The 21,425-nt window shown below is 41.6% G+C and overlaps 2 protein-coding genes across 8 annotated transcripts in view; one reads left to right on the forward strand and one right to left on the reverse strand.

The window, feature by feature from the left end:
- CNOT3 (CCR4-NOT transcription complex subunit 3) overlaps positions 1-13,171 on the forward strand; it is a 33,394-nt gene extending 20,223 nt beyond the window's left edge. For all 7 annotated transcript variants that reach the window (XM_075605493.1, XM_075605498.1, XM_075605496.1 and 4 more), the window contains 15 exons: positions 1,309-1,383; positions 1,486-1,575; positions 1,860-1,988; positions 2,261-2,356; positions 2,842-3,064; positions 3,484-3,617; positions 3,873-3,932; positions 5,208-5,541; positions 7,069-7,174; positions 8,243-8,423; positions 8,567-8,666; positions 8,970-9,174; positions 9,614-9,746; positions 10,142-10,267; positions 12,344-13,171. In XM_075605493.1, coding sequence (XP_075461608.1) covers positions 1,309-1,383; positions 1,486-1,575; positions 1,860-1,988; positions 2,261-2,356; positions 2,842-3,064; positions 3,484-3,617; positions 3,873-3,932; positions 5,208-5,541; positions 7,069-7,174; positions 8,243-8,423; positions 8,567-8,666; positions 8,970-9,174; positions 9,614-9,746; positions 10,142-10,267; positions 12,344-12,442 — 2,091 coding nt within the window. In that variant the 3' untranslated portion in view covers positions 12,443-13,171. The remainder of the gene's footprint in view (positions 1-1,308; positions 1,384-1,485; positions 1,576-1,859; positions 1,989-2,260; positions 2,357-2,841; positions 3,065-3,483; positions 3,618-3,872; positions 3,933-5,207; positions 5,542-7,068; positions 7,175-8,242; positions 8,424-8,566; positions 8,667-8,969; positions 9,175-9,613; positions 9,747-10,141; positions 10,268-12,343) is intronic.
- Positions 13,172-14,745: 1,574 nt separating this feature from the next.
- Positions 14,746-19,575, reverse strand: LENG1 (leukocyte receptor cluster member 1). The gene is given in 5 exon segments (XM_075605502.1): positions 14,746-15,632; positions 15,634-15,811; positions 17,199-17,470; positions 18,079-18,264; positions 19,204-19,575. Coding segments are annotated over 5 exon segments (795 nt in total). The 5' UTR covers positions 19,336-19,575; the 3' UTR covers positions 14,746-15,605.
- Positions 19,576-21,425: the final 1,850 nt, after the last annotated feature.

The following is a 21,425-nucleotide window of genomic DNA, read 5'->3' on the forward strand; positions in this document are numbered from 1 at the left end:
TCTCTCTAATTCCATTGTACTATGCTTTGGCATATGTTGACGCTTGACAAACAAACAATATGCTGTGTGTAAATGGCAAGAATACTTATCCACCAGGAGACACTGACGAGGATTTTCGGGGGCCTACCTTGCTTGCACTTGATTTTTCACTGTCATTTATGCAAATCCTATTTTCACTTCAGTGCAATCATGATATTTTCTTGCTGATCCCACATACAGCCTGTTTGGTTCCTGGCTAGCGGTTCGGACCCCAGCTTCTGCTCCCAACCTCAGCCATGGGCGTTTAGTGATGTTTGGTTGTACACTCCTCAATTTCACGTTGTTAGCTCAGCACATCACTGGTTATCATTATTCAGGATTCTTGCATTTCATAACCGCAAAGGAACCTTTTCATACGTATTAAACCTCCAATATGTACGTTTTCTTATGCTCTAGATCTCGACATCTGAGGCCTAATAGGGCCTATTCATAGATATGTAATGCAAACAAAAGTATTTAAACAGTGTACACTGCCACTCTGAGACTGGGCTGTAAAATTTGAATGCGTGTTTCGCAAACCAAAGGCACGGGCCTCCTTCCAGGATAGTTTAAAGGTTTTACATCCTGTTGTTTGTAACAAGCAAAATAAAAGTAGATTCATTCCAAACTCACTCAAACAGTTTCCTTAAACATTGTAATCTGATCACTGTATTGCTTAACAACCTAAAAAACATTTGGGTCTTCAATGCCATTGTCTCTCTACATTCCATTGTGACTTGTGGCACAACTAGAACGTGGAGAGAGAACTGCAAATGGCCATTTATTCATTTCCGATTGTGACTGAGGTTTAAAGGTGCCCTTGTTAAACGGAGAACAATAGAGAAGATGAGACTTAGGGGGAGATCCCTTAGATCAGGGAATGATCTTTGAAGTTATATGTATTAAAGTTTATTGTTGTGTATTTAAAGTGGAACGCACCATATTTTATATTCTAACATGGGTGAGAAACAAGGAGTCTGGAGCTGAACCGCATTAATTATGGCTCCTGGTTCCCGGGATACTTCCTAGTTCTTTAAATTCCCCTGCATCATGAGGACCAATAAGAATAGTTTTAAAATTCCATTTTGTTTTCCCTGGATGAGTGTAACTGGCAACGCGTTCCCTGGTATGTATCTCTGGAACCAAATGAGCTAAAATGAATGTGGGGCAACTCTAAAAAGACCCCCTGCTTTCCATCCATGTTAAAAAGAGCCGGGATGGGGGAAAAATAAACTATTTAAGTAAGCGGAACTGCTTTTTTTGACTCTGATGCCTCTTTCATCTGTACAGCTTCACAATGCAGCAAATGCCAACCAGAAAGAAAAATACGAAGCAGACTTAAAGAAGGAGATTAAGAAACTGCAGGTCGGTTTTTCTAAACCTTTATAGTTCTTATTTATTAATATGTATGTTGGGAGGTGTGGATAACCCTCATCCTTCTAACACACTCTTGCTCTCTTTGTACAGAGATTGCGGGACCAAATAAAGACGTGGGTGGCATCAAATGAGATCAAAGACAAAAGGCAGCTTATTGATAACCGGAAGCTGATAGAAACAGTAAGACGGCGCTCACGATGCTCTCCCCACCATTTATTTTCTATTTTCAAAAGTCTTGACATTTGCAAGGCTTCTTTTGATCAGATTCTTCCCTCCCCCGTACCTCCTTAAATCTCTTAAGAGAGACACTTTTTTTTTTGTTTTGTTTTTTATTATTGTGGGTGGGGTGAAATTATTCAGAATAGGAGGCAGTGCCTGTATTCCACTGTACACACTTATCTAGTCTTGTAGATTTATACATGTTTGAAAGGCACCTTTCAAGTAAGACATCTCCTTGCTTACAGCAAATGGAAAGGTTCAAAGTGGTAGAGCGTGAGACAAAGACAAAAGCGTACTCCAAGGAAGGGCTTGGTCTCGCCCAGAAGGTGGACCCAGCTCAGAAAGAGAAAGAAGAGGTTGGCCAATGGCTAACGGTAAGATCTACTGTTCACACTTTAGTGTGGCAGAATAAAGGAGTGTTAGAAAGCTTTATAAGGAGCTCCCCCAGCTTATTGTTTTCTTAACTTTCACCAAGTATGATGAGCATTTAATAGTTCATTAAGACGAAGACTACTTTCTGAAATGTAATTGTTTGTAAATGGATGTTTTTTATTGTTTTTTTGTTTTAGTACTTTAAAAGGTGTACAGCTGGGGTGTCATTTGTTTGTGCATGGAGGTCAAAAGTGGTATTTTATCTATTCTGCAGAACACAATTGACTCTCTGAACATGGGAGTGGATATGTTTGAAAGTGAGGTGGAGTCTTTGTCGGTACAAACAAGGAAAAAGAAAGGAGACAAAGATGTAAGTTTAATCTGGTTTTATTGTGGCATCCATGGGTCGATTTTACAAAACTTGTACCCTTCTAGTGTATTTTTTTAGATTAATGCTTGTTCCATTTGTATAGACTTAAACCTAAAAATGATTAAAAAAAATGGATCTGAAACTGAGACATAGAAATGGATTCCCTTATACTGCAAAAAGGGTCTCCTTCGTTAACTATGTCTATTACCTTGAAGGGTATGCACAATTAATGTTTGAGCATAATTTAATCGTCTGTATGCTGGTTTGTAGCTAAATATATGGACTTTTAAAAGTAGTTACAATCAAGTTAATCTATATATATATGGTTTCATTTAGTATTGTACTGACATTCACATGCATATGTCCTTCATAACGGGGTTGAGTCATGAGTTTTTCTTTGGGGAGTGACCTTTTAGAGTCCAGAGGAAAGGGGGATTTACCTCTGTGCATTTTCTTTCTTGTGTCACCTGCTGTGCCACTGACAGCAGAAGCAGGACAGGATCGAGGGGCTGAAACGGCACATAGAGAAGCATAGGTACCACATCCGAATGCTGGAGACCATTCTACGTATGTTAGATAACGACTCCATCAATGTGGATTCAATACGCAAGATTAAAGACGATGTAGAGTATTATGTGGACTCCTCCCAGGATCCGGACTTTGAGGAGAATGAGTTCCTGTATGATGACATTGATTTAGAAGACATTCGTAAGTATCTCCAGATGATTGACAACTCGGTGCTTTAGCCAGCCAGTTGCAGGAACATGCAAATTGACATGGTAACGATCACCTTCTTTAAATGGTAGCATGTAGAAGAGTTCATAACGACCGTTAACTGATTCAATCATTAGTTTTGGCATAGTTGAAGTTAAGAACTGGACACATTCTTAATCACTTGTAAAATTTGTGTAAACATTTAACATAAGCCAGCATTTTCTTTTCTTTTTTTAATGCAACAAATTTACAAAGGTCTAAAGTCCTACTTTAGCAGCGCGCGCGCGCGTGTGTGTACCGTATCTTACTAATTTAGCAATGTAAATCCTTACATTTTGTTCCAGGGCTTTAAATTTAATCTTGAGCAAAAATCTCCCATGTATTCTTATCCATATTGTTCTTATCTCTTCCAGCACAGACGCTGGCAGCTACATCCCCACCAATCCACAGTCACATGGAGGATGAGATTTTTAACCAATCGAGCAGCACTCCCACCTCCACTACGTCAAGCTCACCTATTCCACCCAGTCCTGCCAACTGTACGACGGTAAGTAATTCTGCTAAGAAAGTGATACGCCTTAATTGGAAGCGGTGTTGGTGCGGTATTCCCGCTTATATTTCTGTGGGCTCAAGGAAGAGTTCTAAGGGTATGGGCTGTTGATCATTGTAACTGAAAAGCAATTGGGAGACTCATTCATTTTCCCAGTAAACAGATTTCCGCTAAAGTTTCAATGCAATAAAAAAAAACTGTGTGTTGCTTTTGGCCATAATCTCCGTTTTATTTTAATTTTGTTTTTTTTAGGAAAATTCTGAAGATGACAAGAAAATTCGAGGTAGATCTACAGACAGTGATGTTAGTCAGGTGAGCTTTATTAATTGGCTGTGTCTAGAAATGCATCTGCTCATCTATACAATGCACCACTATTTATGGACAAAAATGTATGTGAAGTAGTTATCTTCCTCGTTCCCTATATTGGTTTTGGAAAAATAAAACCTTTTTTGCAGTATTCATCTGTGATTTATCTTTACACTTCTAGTGCAGAAAATATAACTTGATCTGTTGTAATGCAATTAATATATAATTTAAGAATTGTTTGGTTGTTTAATAACTCTTTTGAGTATACATGGTTCAACAGTTAAAGTAAAATCAACCATCAACGTATATGAGAGAGGGTGAAAGTATTGCAATTATCGTGCACAGAACAGAAGTCTATATGGACTCTCGCAGCGCCACCTGTCTAAATTCTTTCAAAACTAAAGCTGTCTCACATTTTAATCTGGTCTGTAATTGTTACATACGCCTATAATATATTATCTTTAACTGGGCATGCAATGTCTTGTATATAATGTATAACCTTGCTCACTTAATGTAACTATGTATTGTAACCATGTAGCTGCTGCCATCATAACTCTGTGCTCAGGACATACTTGAAAACGAGAGGTAACTCTCAATGTATTACTCCCTGGTAAAACATTTTATAAATAGTAGGGCATGTAGAGAAACGGAAGAGGACTCCTCTTGCGCTTCCTTAATTGGTGACATTGCGATGTGCTGGAGGGGCAGTAGTGATGCGACCCCTCCAGCACTCTAAGGCAGGGGTGCGCAAACTTTACCCCGTGCGCACCCCTGCCTGCTCTCCTCGGCGCCTCCCTCCCCCCCGCCTGAAAATCTAGCGCACCACTGCTCTAAGGCTGCGGCCATGGTAAACACTGGAGAGAGCACCAGTGTTCTCTGCTTCTCCCCGCCACCTGCAGCAGGAGAGATGTGTGTCCTGCATGCAGAGGAGACGGCGTGGCCGTGACATCACGGAGCTGGTTCGCCTCATTGGGCGAACCGCTCATGTGACCCGGTCGCCGCACATGAAAACAGATTTTTCTGTTTTCTCCTGAATCGCGAGCGCCTGTGCGCGTTGGCGCACTCTATAGACAGCTTCATAGAGGCACATCTATGTGATCACGTCGCTCGCGCACTCAATGCGCGCCGTCGCGATCACCATAGCCGCAGCCTAAGGGTTAAGTGATAATGTACGTTACAATTTTGGTTAGAATTAGACTTGCTTCTCCTCACATCACTGAATACATTACTGTCATAATGCTATCATTATAACCGATGCAACACTTTGTTTTCCTATAATAGTCGCCAGCAAAGAACGGTTCTAAAAGTGTCCATAACAACCATCACCCGCAGTCCCCCGCAGTGACTCCAAGTTACCAAATAGGAAGCAGTTCCAGCACATCGTCTTCTTTAGGGAATGGACCGGGCACAAACAGCAACGGCTCGGTATCGAACAGCAGTAGCACGAGCAGCAACAGCAGCGGCAACAACAAGAATAACCCTGCCACGGGGCACACGTCTGGCACACCCACCCCCTACGCACAGGCAGTGGCTCCCCCACCATCTAACACAAACACTTCGCAGCCTAGGCCACCAAGTGCCCAGCAAAACACAAGCAAGCAAAATGGAGCCACAAGTAAGTCTTAAATGTGAATGTCAGAATGCTGTCTGAGCAACGTGATCTTGACCGGGCCATGCACTTTAGAGAGAGACTGACAGTATAGCAGCACTAGAGCAGCCCAGACATTTGTGTTGGCTTAGTGCTCTACATTCTTCCTAACTCAATACAAATGAATGGGGATTAAGCCCCGCCCAATTGGGGGTAGGACTTAACTTTCAGCGAATCAGGTTCTATCCGCCCCTATAAGGCTCCCTGTTCTAGTGAGAGAGTTATTTTTGTCCTGTCGGCCAAGGGGGTAGGTTCTCTACTGACGGTGCTTGTTATTTCTCTGGTACATCTTGGCACAGGGCTAATTTTGGCGAACATATTGCTGGGAAGAGAAGATTTGCCTGAAGTTCCCTAATGCCACGATATGTTTGGCCAGTGGGAAGTAATCATATGTGTGCTTACCTGTGGTACTAACCAGGGTGCTAAAAAATTATTTTTATGGTGCTGCAAGTATAGCATTACCTGTGGGCCACTTCCGGGATCACAAATATGTTATCCCATAGTGACGCAAGTGGAGGTTTTTTTTGTTTGTTTTTTTTCTCACACCCCCCCGAAAGCACTCTCTGGAGAAGTTACACATATGCAGAAATTAAGAGACTGCATCAGCTAATTATCTTTATCTGATCATTAACTCCATTCCTCAATGTCAAATTTATTTCCAGTTTTATTGTGGTGCTATCTGCAGCAAGACAAATGGTTAAATGTAAAGCCTATGTTTGTTCATTTATAATACAGATGTTTAGTGTAACTTATTACTTTGACTTTTTAAATTTAATAAGTCTCCTTTCTATAAAGATTCTGGTCATTTTTCATTGGTCCAAAATGTTCTTCTACAAATATATATATATATAATTATTATTTTATTTTATATATATATATATTTCCATCTTTATCAGATACCTAATACTGTAACATTTTTCACCAGTTTGGTATGATCTTTGTCTAGGTCCTAACAAGTACTGTATTTGTGCTCTGTAGAGTTCGAATTTGGGGCTTAAATTTGAAGAGACACAGAATATAATGTATTGCAAACATTTGATAGTAGAGAGAGTTTTTGGTACTCTTCCATAATATTTTTACAAGTGAGTTGAATGTAGAGTTTCAATAAAAAGCGGTAGGTGTGGAAAGGGGAGCAAAGCTTAACAGCGCAAATGCTGAAACAATTGAGATCAATTTATCTCCAGGGTTCTTTAAACTTTGCCACTTGAATACACTATGTAGATAAAATAGTGCTTCCCCAAAAAGATTGCTATCTTTTATATCTGAGGAAAAGTTTGAGGCGATGGATTGTAGATATAAAGTTGGGAATGGGGTCTGAGGGCATTTCCTAACTTCTCTGCTTTTTATTGGCCTCTCCCGCTTGTAACAAGGTGAAAGTGCTTAACGAGCAGCACAGCTTTTAGTCGCCTTGTCTGGTTAGGATTCCAGCATGTACTAGTTTCCTCGTTAAGGGGGAAAGTATAATCTTGAATTAAGTTTATTCTGTTCTCACAGGTTACAGCTCTGTAGTAGCAGACAGCTCCACAGACTCTGTCTTAAGTAACAGCACTCAGTCACAATCAAGTCAGTCTGTGATTCACAGCCCACCAACGAGCACTGCGTGAGTACAGCTATTTTCTTCTCCTCTCATCCCAGAGTTTTCAAATGACCAAAAACCGCTTGAATGAAGAAAAAAAATCCTCTTCTCAATGAAAATAAACAAAATGCTGGGGTTGCAGGTCTTCTGTCCTGTCCTCTTTCCACCATTGTTACACATTTCTGAGGTCTGAGATTGCCGGGAGGGATAGCGGAGTGCTTGGAAACAAGGTCATTGCTAATGTTAACTCCATAAATAACCTAAAGAGTGATCCTGCAGCCCTTTCATTTTTATTGTAAGCCTTTAGGGGCAGGCTTTGGGCAAAGGACAAGTTCGTTACACTCTATAATGATCGTTTACTATCAGAAAACATAATCTGGGGCGGGTGTCCTTTTTGTAGCTATGATTTGGTCTCCACTAATAAAGGCACCACCACGTCTTGTGCAAAACATTCATTTATTTGATGTTTTCTTTTAAAGCTCTCTATTAAATTGTGTAAACTGGATACAATCCATGTAAACTGCACTTCAGAAATCCTATTTCACCTCATTGCTTTCATCTGAGCGAAAGTATATTTAAGTATTACACAATTTCAGACTAAAGATGTTCAAGAATATAGATCTACAATCTTAACCCTTTGGGTGTCAGAGGGGCCACGGCCCCTCCAGCAAACCGATCATGTGACCTCGGCGTCCTTTAACCCAGAAACTGAAGAGGTGCCCTCTAGGGGCATGGTGTAGCTACTACGTCATGGGATCTTGCTCTCCAGGTGTCCCGTAATGTAATGGCTGTGTTCTTGGGGCACCCAAAGGGTTAATATACTACTAGATAATGTAAATTTATGCAAGAAGAAAGTCAAAACTGGTTTGCTTCATAGGAAGAAATGTTCCCTGAGAGAGGTGCAGAAAGGATAGAAAAGGCACGTCCTGTACATGTAAATGGTCTGTTCCTATGTAGTTAACAGAGGCAGCAATGCATCTTTCTAAAGGCAGATCTGGTTTGAAAAACATATTACGTACGTGGTGTTTTGTTTTTGTTTTTTCTAGCCTTTTATCCTTTAATAGTTGTTTTTTGTTCCTCGGTCTCCTTTAGGAAAGAGACCAGTAGTGCCTCCCAGCCAGCCAGCAGCAACAGCACCAGCACTGGACCCAGTTTATTGTTGCCCATAAATGTAAATCCGCCTAGTTCACCGACGCCGAGCTTTAGTGAACCGAAACCAAGCCAGCCACTACTTAACGGGCCCCCCCAGTTCAACTCTACACCCGAGATCAAGGTAAAATACTTTTTTATTATGTAAACATTTTTGTTTCATATGTACTTGAGGTGGAGTAAGCAGTGTTGACTTATGCACTTAATATATTTAAAAGTTGTTACATGAATCCTACCTTCTAATCTTACACGTTTTGTGTTCTTTAGGCACCTGAGCCACTAAGCACGCTAAAATCCATGGCCGAACGAGCAGCTATTGGGTCCAGCTTAGAAGAGCCAATTCCTACTATTCACATGGCTGAACGGGGTAAGGATTGCAGCCTTCTTGTGTGTAGCACTAGTACGTAATCAAATACAAATCATTTTAGGGCAAGTCTACTTCCTTCATCATTCTAAGATTGATAACATGACAGTATGAGCATCAGATGTCCGTTTGACAGCTATTTCTATTTATACGGTTCCTCCGTTGCCTGTAAATCGGCATTAGCAGAAATAGACTCAAACATGGGCTGAATTGATATTGGTAGAAGTTAGTTTTATTAGTTACAAGTATCTGTTCTTCTCTCAAATAAGCCCACTTTTTTTTTTTATTATATATTTTTCCTTGCAGAAATTATAATCACTACTACGACAACAACAACGCAGCCCCCTGCCAGTCAGCCCCCAACGCAACTCTCTGAAGTGAACATCCCGCTATCGCTGGGTGTGTGCCCTTTGGGTCCTGTCCCCCTCACCAAGGATCAGCTTTATCAGCAAGCAATGGAAGAGGCAGCGTGGCATCATATGCCCCATCCCTCTGATTCCGAGAGGATACGGTACGCTACTTCTTCCTGTGACCCAATACACCCCCTGAGTATCAGAGGGGCCTGCAATGTGTTGCACGCACCTCCTGGCATGGAAGGGGTTAAGCTCTTGGAACAGGGGATGTTTGCGTAAAGACCAATCAATGGGGGGAAACTTTTACTTGAGGGTCATCAGTTACAGCTTCGATGCCTATGGTTTTAATGTTGGTTACTACTGTGTGCTCATTTGCATGTCATTTCCCAGAATCGCTAGCTGCAGTCTATGCTAAAAGATAATGGTGAACAGCAGGGTTGCAGACGTGAATGCGCTCACAATTGATATTTGTATTTGCTGTACATAGCTTTGAAATTTTAAAACAAAATAATTTAAATTAATTTTAGCATGTATTGAATGCACTTTTAAAATAAATTGTCAGATGCTTGGTTAAGATCTGTGTAAATCCTTCAATAGGCAATACCTCCCGCGGAATCCATGTCCCACCCCCCCATATCACCACCAGATGCCCCCACCTCACTCGGACACAGTCGAGTTCTATCAGCGGCTTTCCACAGAGACTCTGTTCTTTATCTTCTACTATCTGGAGGTATGATTGCAACATGGGCTCAAGTGTGAGCTAGGAGCATTTCTTCTTGCCATCTCCTCGCATGATCACACACGGTTCTATATCGGGAACTATTTCTTGAAATGTATTATTTTTACAAGTTTGTAGTTTTGATCATGAGTATTTGAATCAAAAACATCATCTTAACTGTACTTTTTTTTTTATTTAAAAATGTTACAGATCATTATACATTTTAATGGTATATTGTCCATCACAAAGCTTTCAGCAGGAGCTGTTTTTGGTTGGAGAATCACTACCTTGTCTAACGTATTTATCCCAATAAGTCTAGTCCAATCAAAAAAGAGCTTTGTGACCTCTTGAACTTGTTTGTACAATTATGTTGTAGTGTTAACTTGTTATCCTATTTCATTTCAAAGGGTACGAAAGCACAGTATTTAGCAGCCAAGGCGCTGAAGAAACAGTCTTGGAGGTTTCACACCAAATACATGATGTGGTTTCAGAGACATGAAGAGCCCAAGACCATAACAGATGAGTTTGAGCAGGTTTGTCTAATTTCCCTTATCCCTTTCAGTGTGGTGTTTAGAGGGTAACCTTTAAAAAGTTTAGTTCTACATAAACTTGACTGTCATTTGTGTTGGGTTAAAATCTAGGTGATTGTCTCTTTGAATTCCTAAAAGAAATTTTTCTCAATCCATTTTTTTTTTTTTTTTTAAGTTGTTGCAGAAAGGTTTGTAAACATGAGGGAATTAAACCCCCAAGCCTCACTTGACCTCCTCCTGCCTTGTATTGCTTACAGCAGGGGGGCGCAAACTTTTTTCCCTGCGCCCCCCTGCCGGCTGTCCCCTCACTCCCGCGCCCCCCCCAACTTACCCTCGCTCCGGCGTAATGACGTCACGACGTCTCATGACCTCGCAGCGTCATTTTGACGCCGCGTTGCCATGGCGACGCCGGGAGGAAGCCGCCGGAGCCACGGGTAAGTATGGTTTACAGAGGCCCTGCAGCTCCCCCGGCACTTAATTTAAGTGCCTTCGGGAAGCAGTCGTGCCTTAATTTAAGTGCCTTCGTCGTGCCTTAATTTAAGTGCCTTCGTCGGCAGTCTCGCGCCCCCCCTGGGGGTCGCGCCCCACAGTTTCAGCACCGCTGGCTTACAGCATCCTCATCCTGTTCCTCTCTATGCATCATTTTGATTACATTAAAACTGAGGGTAGAAGAAATTAGGCAAAGGATAAAGTGGCAAACATCATTTTTTTTTTTTTAACTAATCGATTTTAGTGTAGTTAACCCATGAAAGGAGCAATCCAAGACGAGAGAATATTGATGCAGAGGGTCTCCAGAGCTGAGCCCTGTTAATTTCAGCTCCGGAAAACACATTTTTTATGGGTCCATTTCCGTACAGTCTGGGATGATTGTGTGGAGAAAACAGAGCTGTAATAGCATAGCTGCCCCAGTAAGCTCTTTTGGGAATCCCTGAGCCCCCACAAAATATATATATGTATATGTGTCAAAATGGACACATGATAGGAGCATGATATTTTGGGAACTGGACACGTAAGAAAATAAATCACCTATCCAAATGATGAGAAGCCATGCTAGGGCTATATCCTGAGGTTGAAAATGTTAGTGCTTCATGCTGTAAAAAGTTTGCCCTGTTGATTTGTAAGCAGTTTGTTTCCCCTGTAGTGCAGAGTTCTGATTTGTATTGGTCTGAGCATTGCATTGTGGAGATGCCATAAATTCATTTCGAGTTCAGCATCACTGAATTATCATTGAAAAGCTTGTACCTTTTCTAATTTCCTTAAAATCGTAATCTATGTAGTAACATTTCCTTATGTGGAATATATCAAATAAAATTTCCAAGAGGGCTTCCCTTTGCTGCCAAAATGTGCACCTGTAAATCTAGCTGTGTGTTAATTGCAATGAAATTCCATTAAATAAATATTTTTTACATTGGAGCAAATTTGTTTATGCAGGCTGTCATTGTACATTGCATAACTTGTTATAGACTAGGAAGCTCCACTGAAAAAAACAGATCTCCATTTATTAGTAGTCTTCTTGTTCTTAAATGACCAGTCCCTTTCACATCTGTTCATTAGGTAAAGGTTATAGTTGGGGGTGTGCTTTAAATCAACTTTTTCATCTGAACACAAGTGAACCTTGCATGGGTTCCAACATATAGCACTTTACAAAGAACTTCTAACATTGAATATTGGCAACAGGGTAAAACTTCATCAATGGCTAATTCTTATTCCATTGACATACTAACTCACCCTGGTATTGGTGCACCAAGAAACTGGAATTGCAGTAGTGCCAGCAGGTGAAATTTTTGTCCACAATGGCATTTCAAATAGAACACTACTTTATCCCACAAACTATCTGCATTCTGTCCCACCTTTCTGACCACCTGAAGTTGTTTGCCCCAATTATATTTTTGTGTTAACTTGTTATCCTGTCTAATTTTAAAGGGTACTAAAGCACAGTATATTTAGCAGCCAAAGTGCTTAAAAAACATGAAGTTTCACACCAAATTCATGTGTTTTGAGACCTGAACCCAAGAGAATAACAGATGTTGGAGCAGGTTTGTCTAATTTCCTTGATCCTTTCTTTTCTTCTGCCCACAGGGGACATACATTTACTTTGACTATGAGAAATGGGGCCAGAGGAAGAAAGAAGGATTCACATTTGAATACCGTTATCTGGAGGATCGTGACTTACAATGACCTCTCTCCTACACACACAGCCTTCCAATTTCACGAGGAGGAACAGCAACCGGGGAAAAAGAGGGGAGGGGCGGCGGATAAGTCTTCTCTGTCCCATTCCCAAGGGGAGTTGGGAGGAGGGAAAATTCGGACACTTCAATGCATGCAGTTACAAACAAATTATATAAAAATTAAATAGGATTGAGGTAAAAAAAAAAGTGGAGAGGGGATGGGAAAAGAAACAGGAGTCAAACCACGTGGGACTCCAAAAAACCCAACTCACTCTGCAAGATTTAAAGGAAGAGAAGCGAGTCATTTTTTTTTAATGTATTTGGTTAAAAGTAAAAAAAAAAATGAACATAAGTCTTTGAAGAGGAACGAAAAGCTATTCTTCCACTCCTGGATGTTTCTGCAGGCGGGAAGTTCGTCTCTTCACCCAGATGGGGTTTCTACTGGCTGCCATTTTTTCCCCTCTTCAAACTTGTTTTTTGTTTTCTATCATTTTTGTCCTTTTTGGCAGATACTGGATCTTTTTGTTTTGATAACAAGTGCATCAAGGTATAAAAGTGTTTTATTTTTTATTATTATTTTTTTTTTTCCCTTCCCCCTCCCCTCTTCCTCGATACATGTATCTGTACCGATGGAATTAATGGTATGGAAAGCTGGTTTAAAATATTTTTCGTAACCTATTTTCATTTTGGAAAATATTTATGAATAAATAGTTTTATATGATGTCTTCTCATGCAAGAATATTAATGTGGCTCATGTTATTTCCAGGCTGCTTGTTTTACAGGTTGCACTTTAATGGCATTTATCATGTCCCTCTTTATTTATTTATAAAATATTTTACCAGGAAGTAATACATTGAGTTACCTCTCGTTTTAAAGTATGTCCTGGGCACAGAGTTAAGACAAGGATGAAACTGAACTGAGGACAGTGGCATGTTTAAAGTAGCTTATTTAAATTGGACATGTATAAAAAAAAAAATTACTTCCATGATAAAAATCTTTGTTGGGGTTTTTAGAATCCTTTAAATGTAGTGATATTAATGATCATCAAACCTACAGGTAAATTGCTTATTTTGTAATTATGCCACTATTTGTCATACAAGTAGCTGATATCCATGAATGCAACAGGCCGGAGGATAATTTCTTTTTTTCACAATACAAATATGTACAATTGTTACTTAAAGACTACCCAAGAAGGCCAGTTGCAGTAAAATAGTTTAAAGATAATAGGCCCTGCTGTGTGAATACCCTTTGAATCATTTGCAACCCCTGGTGGTGGCCCGCTTGTCACAAGGGCCATTATCTGAATAGCTGTGGTGACGTTTTCTAGACACTTCGACCTAAAATCAATGTGATCCTGTTGCATTTAGCCCCAGGTGTGCTGGAAATCTGATTATACTACCGGTCTGATGTGTGTACTAGTCTTGTAATCACGTACTTCTGGAACAGTTTGTAGCATTCTTTCAATCCCTTTTTAAATCTACAAAACAACCTCCTTGAGAAAAACACCTGCAATTGAATCACTCTTAAAAATATGCTGTATTTAAATTGTTTGAAAATCTTCCATTGAAATGATTTGAATCCTGTATTTATAGCAGCCAATCCCCTAGATCAATTTTTCCCCTTGATTTTGACCTGGGGATCCTGTGGATATTCTCCTGGACAAATATCTGAGTTTTTCATACCTACTTGGAAGTTTTGTCAGCAATATCTGATATTTTTACAGTAATTAGGCTATGTATCAAAACACATTTGGGGCCATAATAAATACACCATTTAGCCCCCCAAAAAACAAACAAATTGTTTGTTTTGTTACAGTTGGAGCAATGTTATTGCATCACTTGCCTTTATAGAAATCATCCTTTAGTCCACTAAAGCAAGAGCCAAATAATGTCACTATAAGCCTATTAAAGCTGCATTTAATTCAAAATCCTGTTTTTAAAAAAAAAAAAAGTGTAGTTTTTATAATACTTGTTGGTTTATTATTTTATTAATTATGCTTCCTTGGGCTGCTATAGCCACCATTTACAGTAGGAAGCTACACAACTTCCTCTTTTGAAACAGGATCTTCACTGATCTATAACTGGAGATCTGCTCAATCAGCAGTTCAGATAATTGCATTGCTGTAAATATAAAGAAACTGCGGCATGTATTAAACAAAAAAAATGGGCAAGAGGAAATGCTGCTTTAAAATCATTCTGACTAAATGCAATTTGTACAGTAGCAAAACAAAAACACCAGTGGAATTTGTTTTTCACATCTGGTGCAGTTTTTTGCCTGAGCATTACACCAGTTGCCTTGATGTATTGACACAAGTCAACAAAATAAATGTATCATTTTATTTAATTGTACACTTAATTACAAAGAAGGCAAATATGTTATAGCTTTGTGACGATGCCCTTTTGTCTTGGCTGCTTTAAGTTCATCACACAACCTTTTAGAAATCTTTATTAACCAATTTGCAGGCATGGGGTCAATGAAATAAGCAATCCTCCTGCAACAACCCCTCTCTGGATCTTTGTTGCCGGCAAAGGAGCTGGATATAATTTAAACAGAGTTATACACCTAAACAATGATTAAACTTGAGGGGCGGAAAATAATCTACTTTAAATGTTTAGACATTGGTTACACTGCATATGTAGGTTAATTAGTTGGGGGAAAGAAGCCTGGCAGGGGAAGGTGGTTACCAGTTTTCTGCACTTGTTGCTTGCATTTTCTGGCATGTGAATGCCCTTATTTAAGTTTTAGATTCTCTGCTGCATCTTCCACTCAGAGGAGAAATGTGAAATATCTGATACTATCTCCACCCACAAATGTAAGTTTTGCAAGCCAGAACACAACCAATAGGTCAGACTGGCTATTATGTATCACTGAGTAACACAAACAAATGAAGTCCTGCTATGTCTGTTCCTCACACGGCCTGTAATATAAATGAACTAAAGCTGGGTTAGTTATGCTACAAAATCATGCCAAATGGGTTTTGAGGTTGTGTAAAGCTGTTTGTGATCTGTTTAAAGTGCATTTGAAGGTGAGTAAGTTTACAAAGTTGTTTCCCTAACTTAACTTCCCCCTTTGAACAGGGTCCTGAAAAGCCCACCATTGCAGAACCCCTGCAGTAGCAAAGCTGTTAACCCAACTATTTCTAGCTGGTAGCTTGCATTTCTTGTCAATCCATATCACCGATGCTCTTCCCGCACTTTTGGGCTTTTTAGCTAGCTGTGGGTTGAACTGCGAATTGTACCGGCGTTTTCTATCATCCATCTCTTGTTCTGGGGCAGGCTGCTCCTTTTTACCAGATAGCAGGGCTGCTGCACGAGCCCTCTCAGCTGCCTCGCGCTTAAGACGCTCCTGTCTCAGCTGTTCGATGGACGCCTTACGGGGTCTACACAGGAAAGTGAAAACATTCATTTAGAATTCTACATAATCTGGAAGTGATTTAACATTTGCAAAGGCAAATGTAATGTACCTTTAACATTCCAACTGCTACAGTAATAGTTGTGTTGGCAGCAAGTTGTCTGATTAAACACTGAAACATTTAAAAAAATATATTTTTTTTTACCTGTTCCCGATTTTGGGGGGCCCTTGGCACTCAAGATATTTGCTTGTGTATCCACTGCACAAGAAAACTTGGCCAATGGATGGAATATTGGGGGGCTTTGTCTTGGTGACTTCCCAGCTAGATTAGGTTGTCAGAAAGACACAAAAAGTTACCAATATCTTACAGGCTGGGGCACACTGCTTAGCTCTGGGTTGCCGCTCTGAAATATCATGCAACCGTAACAAATCCTATATCAATTGATTTGTCATCTACAACAGCGGTGCGCAAACTGTGGGGCGCGACCCCCAGGGGGGGGCGCGACACTGCCGACGGGGGGCGCGGGGTTTACAGAGGCCCCGCGCGCTTCCCGAAGGCACTTAAATTAAGTGCCGGGGGAGCTGCAGGGCCTCTGTAAACCTAACTTACCGTGGCTCCGGCGGCTTCCTCCCTGCGGCGCCATGGCAACGCAGCGTCAAAATGACGCTGCGAGGTCATGTGACGTCACGTTGCTATGGCAACGTGACATCATTACGTCGGAGCGCGGGTAAGTTGGGGTTGGGGGGGGGGCGCGGGAGCGAGGGGACAGCCGTCGGGGGCGCAGGGAAAAAAGTTTGCGCCCCCCTGATCTACAAGATTGTAAGTACATGTTTAAGTCAGGGCTAAATTACCATTGAAGTATACTCAGCAGAATGTAAGTTTTCTCCTGAATTACCAACATTTTCCATTCATCCTAAATTGCAAAATTCAACTGGCCTTATACTGTGCATTTGTTTCAGTGTGCATATGTTGTCAATTTTAATATGATTTATGTTATTCTACAATTGACATGGTTGCCACAGCTTACTGCCAGAAAGACAATTTTCTGTAACGAAGTCAGGGATGCTCAAATTCAGACACAGGGCTGCCAACAGGTTTTCAATAGGGGTTCCTAGGCATCCCTGCAATTTTCAGGTCATTTGAAAATTATACTAAATACGGAAGTGTTTACAATGCATTTTATCTCAGACACATTATTAGCCTGGCTTATGGTATGTATTGCCCAGAAAACCTGATTTGGCTGTAGCTGGAGGATTGAGGTTTTTTTTTTTTAAATATCCTACGGAGCGCTAATGCAGGTTCGGCCAATGAAATTTCCAGCCTCCTAGAATAAACACTGCTCCAGATATCCAGTCTCGGTGCAGTTTTGTTTCCTCAGTAGGCGCACGCTGGTCCTCAGTCCTCCTGCACTTACCCACTTTCCCCCTCCCTGATCTCTTTAACTCTTTCTTTTTTGCGTTCCTTGCTTTCTTTGTATTTTTTCTTTTCCCCAGTCTTTTTCTGGAGGTAGATCTCCATCTCATTTATAGGATCCAGCTTTCCCTTCAACTTCTCATCCTTCGTGGTCTCATCTATCTCCTTCCTACTGCGGTGTGGGGTGTCCTGGTACCAGGGGCGGCTAGTCTGGGCATCTGATGCACTTTGTCCTAAGTATGTGAGAATCCCCAAAGCCTTCTCCTGCCGCTCCTGTGTAAATTAACATTAAAGAAGTGAATGGGCGATCTGAAAATCCACAGTGCCACATACAGTGGACAACATATGAAATCGAAAATACAGAAGACCTTCTTCTACAATACATGTTATTTGCCTTGAGATTTACAGCATACTCGCAAAACAAATGATATGCAAACATTATCATACTAGTGTTCATTAGCATAGGGTTATAATGCTACGCTATGTCTCTGCCAGACACTGCAATAGGGTTTTTGGAGGAGAGGGAAATGTAGCCAGGCTAAGTCGTACATAACCCTGTTATTAATCCCATCCACACACCTGACATGTTCCCTGTTTCAGTGTCTGGATGGGAGTGCCGCCAGGTTAGGTATGATTTAACAGAACATCATTTTATGTTGCACATTAACAGTACTTTGTGAGTAGGGGATTCTTATAGCATAGGCTGAGTATATACATTTTCCCTTCAAAAGATTACAACAATGGGTGATTGCACCGGGATGTATTTATTTTGCAGCCATGATGGCCAGCTAGCCCCTGTGGCAGGGAAATGTCATTAACACAAATTACTTAAAAAGGCATGCATATTGTCCTTAGTGTGTAAACAGTAATAGCAGTGTTACCTTCTCCTTGCGCTTCTCCTCTTCATACTCCTTGTTGCCCTTGGTAGAGCCTTTACCCTCCTGCAAGTCTTGAAAGAAGTTGACATGGACAGAATTGCTGCCCACCTCCACCACTGCTGACTCATGGTCCCTGGCGGGATCGGGCAACAAGGCGCGAGCCTTTTTACGCAGGAAGTCGGTACGTGCCTGGGACAAAGACATCTTGTAAGTACAGTTGTATATAAGGCTACGCTTCTAGTGCCGGCGACATCAGGCTACGGTCGCTGGAAAAATCAAATTGAGATGACTTCCAGCAATCATGACCAAGCCGTCGCGTCTCGCTTACTATAAACGCACGTGACGGCGGCAATGCATTTGTTTTGACGTGGCGTCACTGTCACCGGCACTTCTAGCTTCTGTAAAGAGCGACAGATGGCAAGCTTCACTCACTAAGGCTGCGGTCCCAGTAACTACTACAGCGCACGCCTCGGCGTGCACTGTGCAATCAAGCCCCGCCCCCCGTCAGGCCAGGTCTCAGTTCCTACCTTGTCGCGCACCTTTCCCCAGCGGTGCGCGACAGGTTTTCAGGCAGGCAGGGGAATTTGAGATTGGCATTTGCGACGGAGGGTGAACCAGCCGCGGGTCGTCATGGCCACGCCCCTGCCAACCCACCGCCACGCCCCCTCCCGTCGCAAAACTTTCCTCAGACCGCCGATCGCGGTGTAGCGCTGTGCACGCGTGCCACAGTGAAGACTGGGGACTCGCCCTCACTCGTGGCACTGTGCTCAGCAAGAGTTTGCACAATCAGAGCCTGCCATGCCTAATTCTCCTGCTCGTTTTTGGCTTTCGGGTAAGGACAGGGTAAATAACACACTTCATTTAGCATAGATCCCCACTAGATTGAATGTATCATTTACAACGAGCTGTAACTTTGACATTAGCACCGTTATATTTGTTGAGAGAAGTCAATTAGACGGTTATATTTTGACAAAATGTTACAAATCGGGCCGGTTCTGTGAGATTGCTCTTTTTAATATAACATTAAATCTATCTTCTAATAGGCCCCCAGCAGGGAGGTTTCGGTATGTGTTAATATGTTCCTATTCCTCCCGCCCCATTCCCGGAACAATGCAGGACACTCCTCACCTCCTGCTCCGCGAGCTCAACCCGCTTTGTCCGCGCGCGCTCCTCCTCCGCCGCCTGGGCCTCGTCCTTCCGCACGCGCGCGACGTTGTCCTTGTTGCGCACGTGCCAGCTCTTTTTGGGCAAGATGTTCATCTCTGCGCCGCGATTGGTTCACCAAACAGGCCCCGCCTCTACTGCGCTGATTGGTTTAACGGCTGCTTTCTTTCATGTTGTCCCTGCGCTACGATGGTCGCGGCTCCGATATACTGGGATTATATGTGTGGAGGAGAGGAGAGGTGTTCGTTCTCTTATCTCCGGGGAAAGAACCCCGCGTCACTCCGTGTGCGATCTCTTCATTCACCTGCGGCGTTTTGTTCTGTTGGCGGCTTCACTGATTGGTTGCTGGCGCTGTCCGATAAAGCTGAAACGTTCCGCCTCCTTGTGTCGGCTGTTTTGATTGGCTGTAGAATTGGGCAATGTCACTGATTGGCGGAAAACTCAGCGTCCGAATAGAAAGGAAGTCGATGCACGCAGACATTTTTGAAACTGGAACGGTGGCGAACAGACGAACCTAGGAATACAGATTCTTCATCAGCAATACAACGTTCAAATCTCTTCAGCGGGGTCCGGGCTCGTTTAGCAGCAGCGGGGAGACCATGTCACGAAACTTTTTTTTTAAATGGGCGAAAAAAAGCGACCTCGCCAGAAACAAAGATGGCGGCGATTGCGTCCTGTCTCGCACTGGGGTTTGCTATTTTATAGATGAGTGTTTCTAGAATGAGGGGTATTTATTACCAGGTTTGGGGGGTGCAAGGTATAACCCCGAGATTATGCTTTTAAATTGAGCTACTATTTATTGCAAAGCTAATCATCCGTGTAATATATTCCACCATATCAGACCCCCCACCATGATGTGGCCGGGGAAAATAGCACTTGGGTGTCGGTGCAGGATAGAGAAACTTCATGTAATGTAAAGGAGCGTTTGCCATTCATTATATGCAAAAATCGTATCGTATGTCTTTATATAGCGCCAAAAGTGTACTCTGCGCTTCACAAAGAATACAGTACAGGGAATTATAATAATACAGTAAGTGCAGTAAAATCAGACAATATTAAAAGAAATCCCTGCCCTGAAGAGCTTACAATCTAAGATGTTTGATGGGAGACTTACAGAGACAGCAGGTGAAGGAATAAGTGCTGTGTATGGCAGTGCTTGGCCACAATGGGTGGCTGGAGTGGCCGAGTGTGGGATAGTAACCATGAGTGCAGGCTGTTGGGATGCTTAACTTGTGGGGTGAGTTTTAAAGTTAGTGAGTATTAGATGAGAAGGTTAACACCATTTACAGGGGAAGAGATGGTATGGATGAGTTCAGGTGTGTATGTCTGTGTTCAGGCCTAGGGGAGATCCCCAGCAGCAGGAAGGAGTAGATAGAGGGTGTGAATAGAGGATTTGTGTGGGTGTTTTTTATTGAGGGGTAAAGAAGTTGTTGGGAGAGAGGTGTATAAATAATGGTGCCGTGGGGAAGTTGGAGAGAACAGAGATGTTAACAAAGGAGTGAGGAAACAGTAAACCGTAAACAGAAAAAAACAATAGGGAGGGCATTGTGAGGTGCAGGAGGAGAGACAGGCCAGGTATTGGAGGATAGGAAGAGTACAAAGAATTAGAGCATTTAGAAAATAAAGTTCTCACAGCTGCAGAGTTGTTGTTGTTGTTGTGCAGAGTCAAGATCTTCCTCAAATTATCTCCACACTTTCAATGTTACACGTTAAGATGTTACACACAGCCAAAAGAGCCTTTGATTAAAGTTCCTATTACTAATAAGGGTTTTATTTTTATTACATTGTATGTATGTATATAGATACCACACAGCAACAAAAAAAAACCAAGATTAGCAGATCAGTTTTCAATCTCCCAGATGATTTAATAAACTTCAACCACTGGCTAAAATAGATACGCCTGAATTTATTAGGTACCTGGAATGAAAAGCGGATACACTACCTGGTAAATAGGTACAATTGGAGGATATGTCATACTGGCCAACTCTCCCTAAGTATGTAAGACAATCCTTTCATTATTTGCAAAAAAAAATGTTAATTTTTTTTTATTACCTAACAAAAACAAGGGTGTGATGAGCACGCGCATTTTAAATGAAACTTCGAGTATAATTACAATTTCAGTGACAGAACACAGTCTTTCATTCAATCAAAAACATCAAAATACAATTTCAGTGACAAAACAAAGA

Source organism: Ascaphus truei, chromosome 6 (genome assembly GCF_040206685.1).
Source record: "Ascaphus truei isolate aAscTru1 chromosome 6, aAscTru1.hap1, whole genome shotgun sequence".
Taxonomy (NCBI): domain Eukaryota; kingdom Metazoa; phylum Chordata; class Amphibia; order Anura; family Ascaphidae; genus Ascaphus; species Ascaphus truei.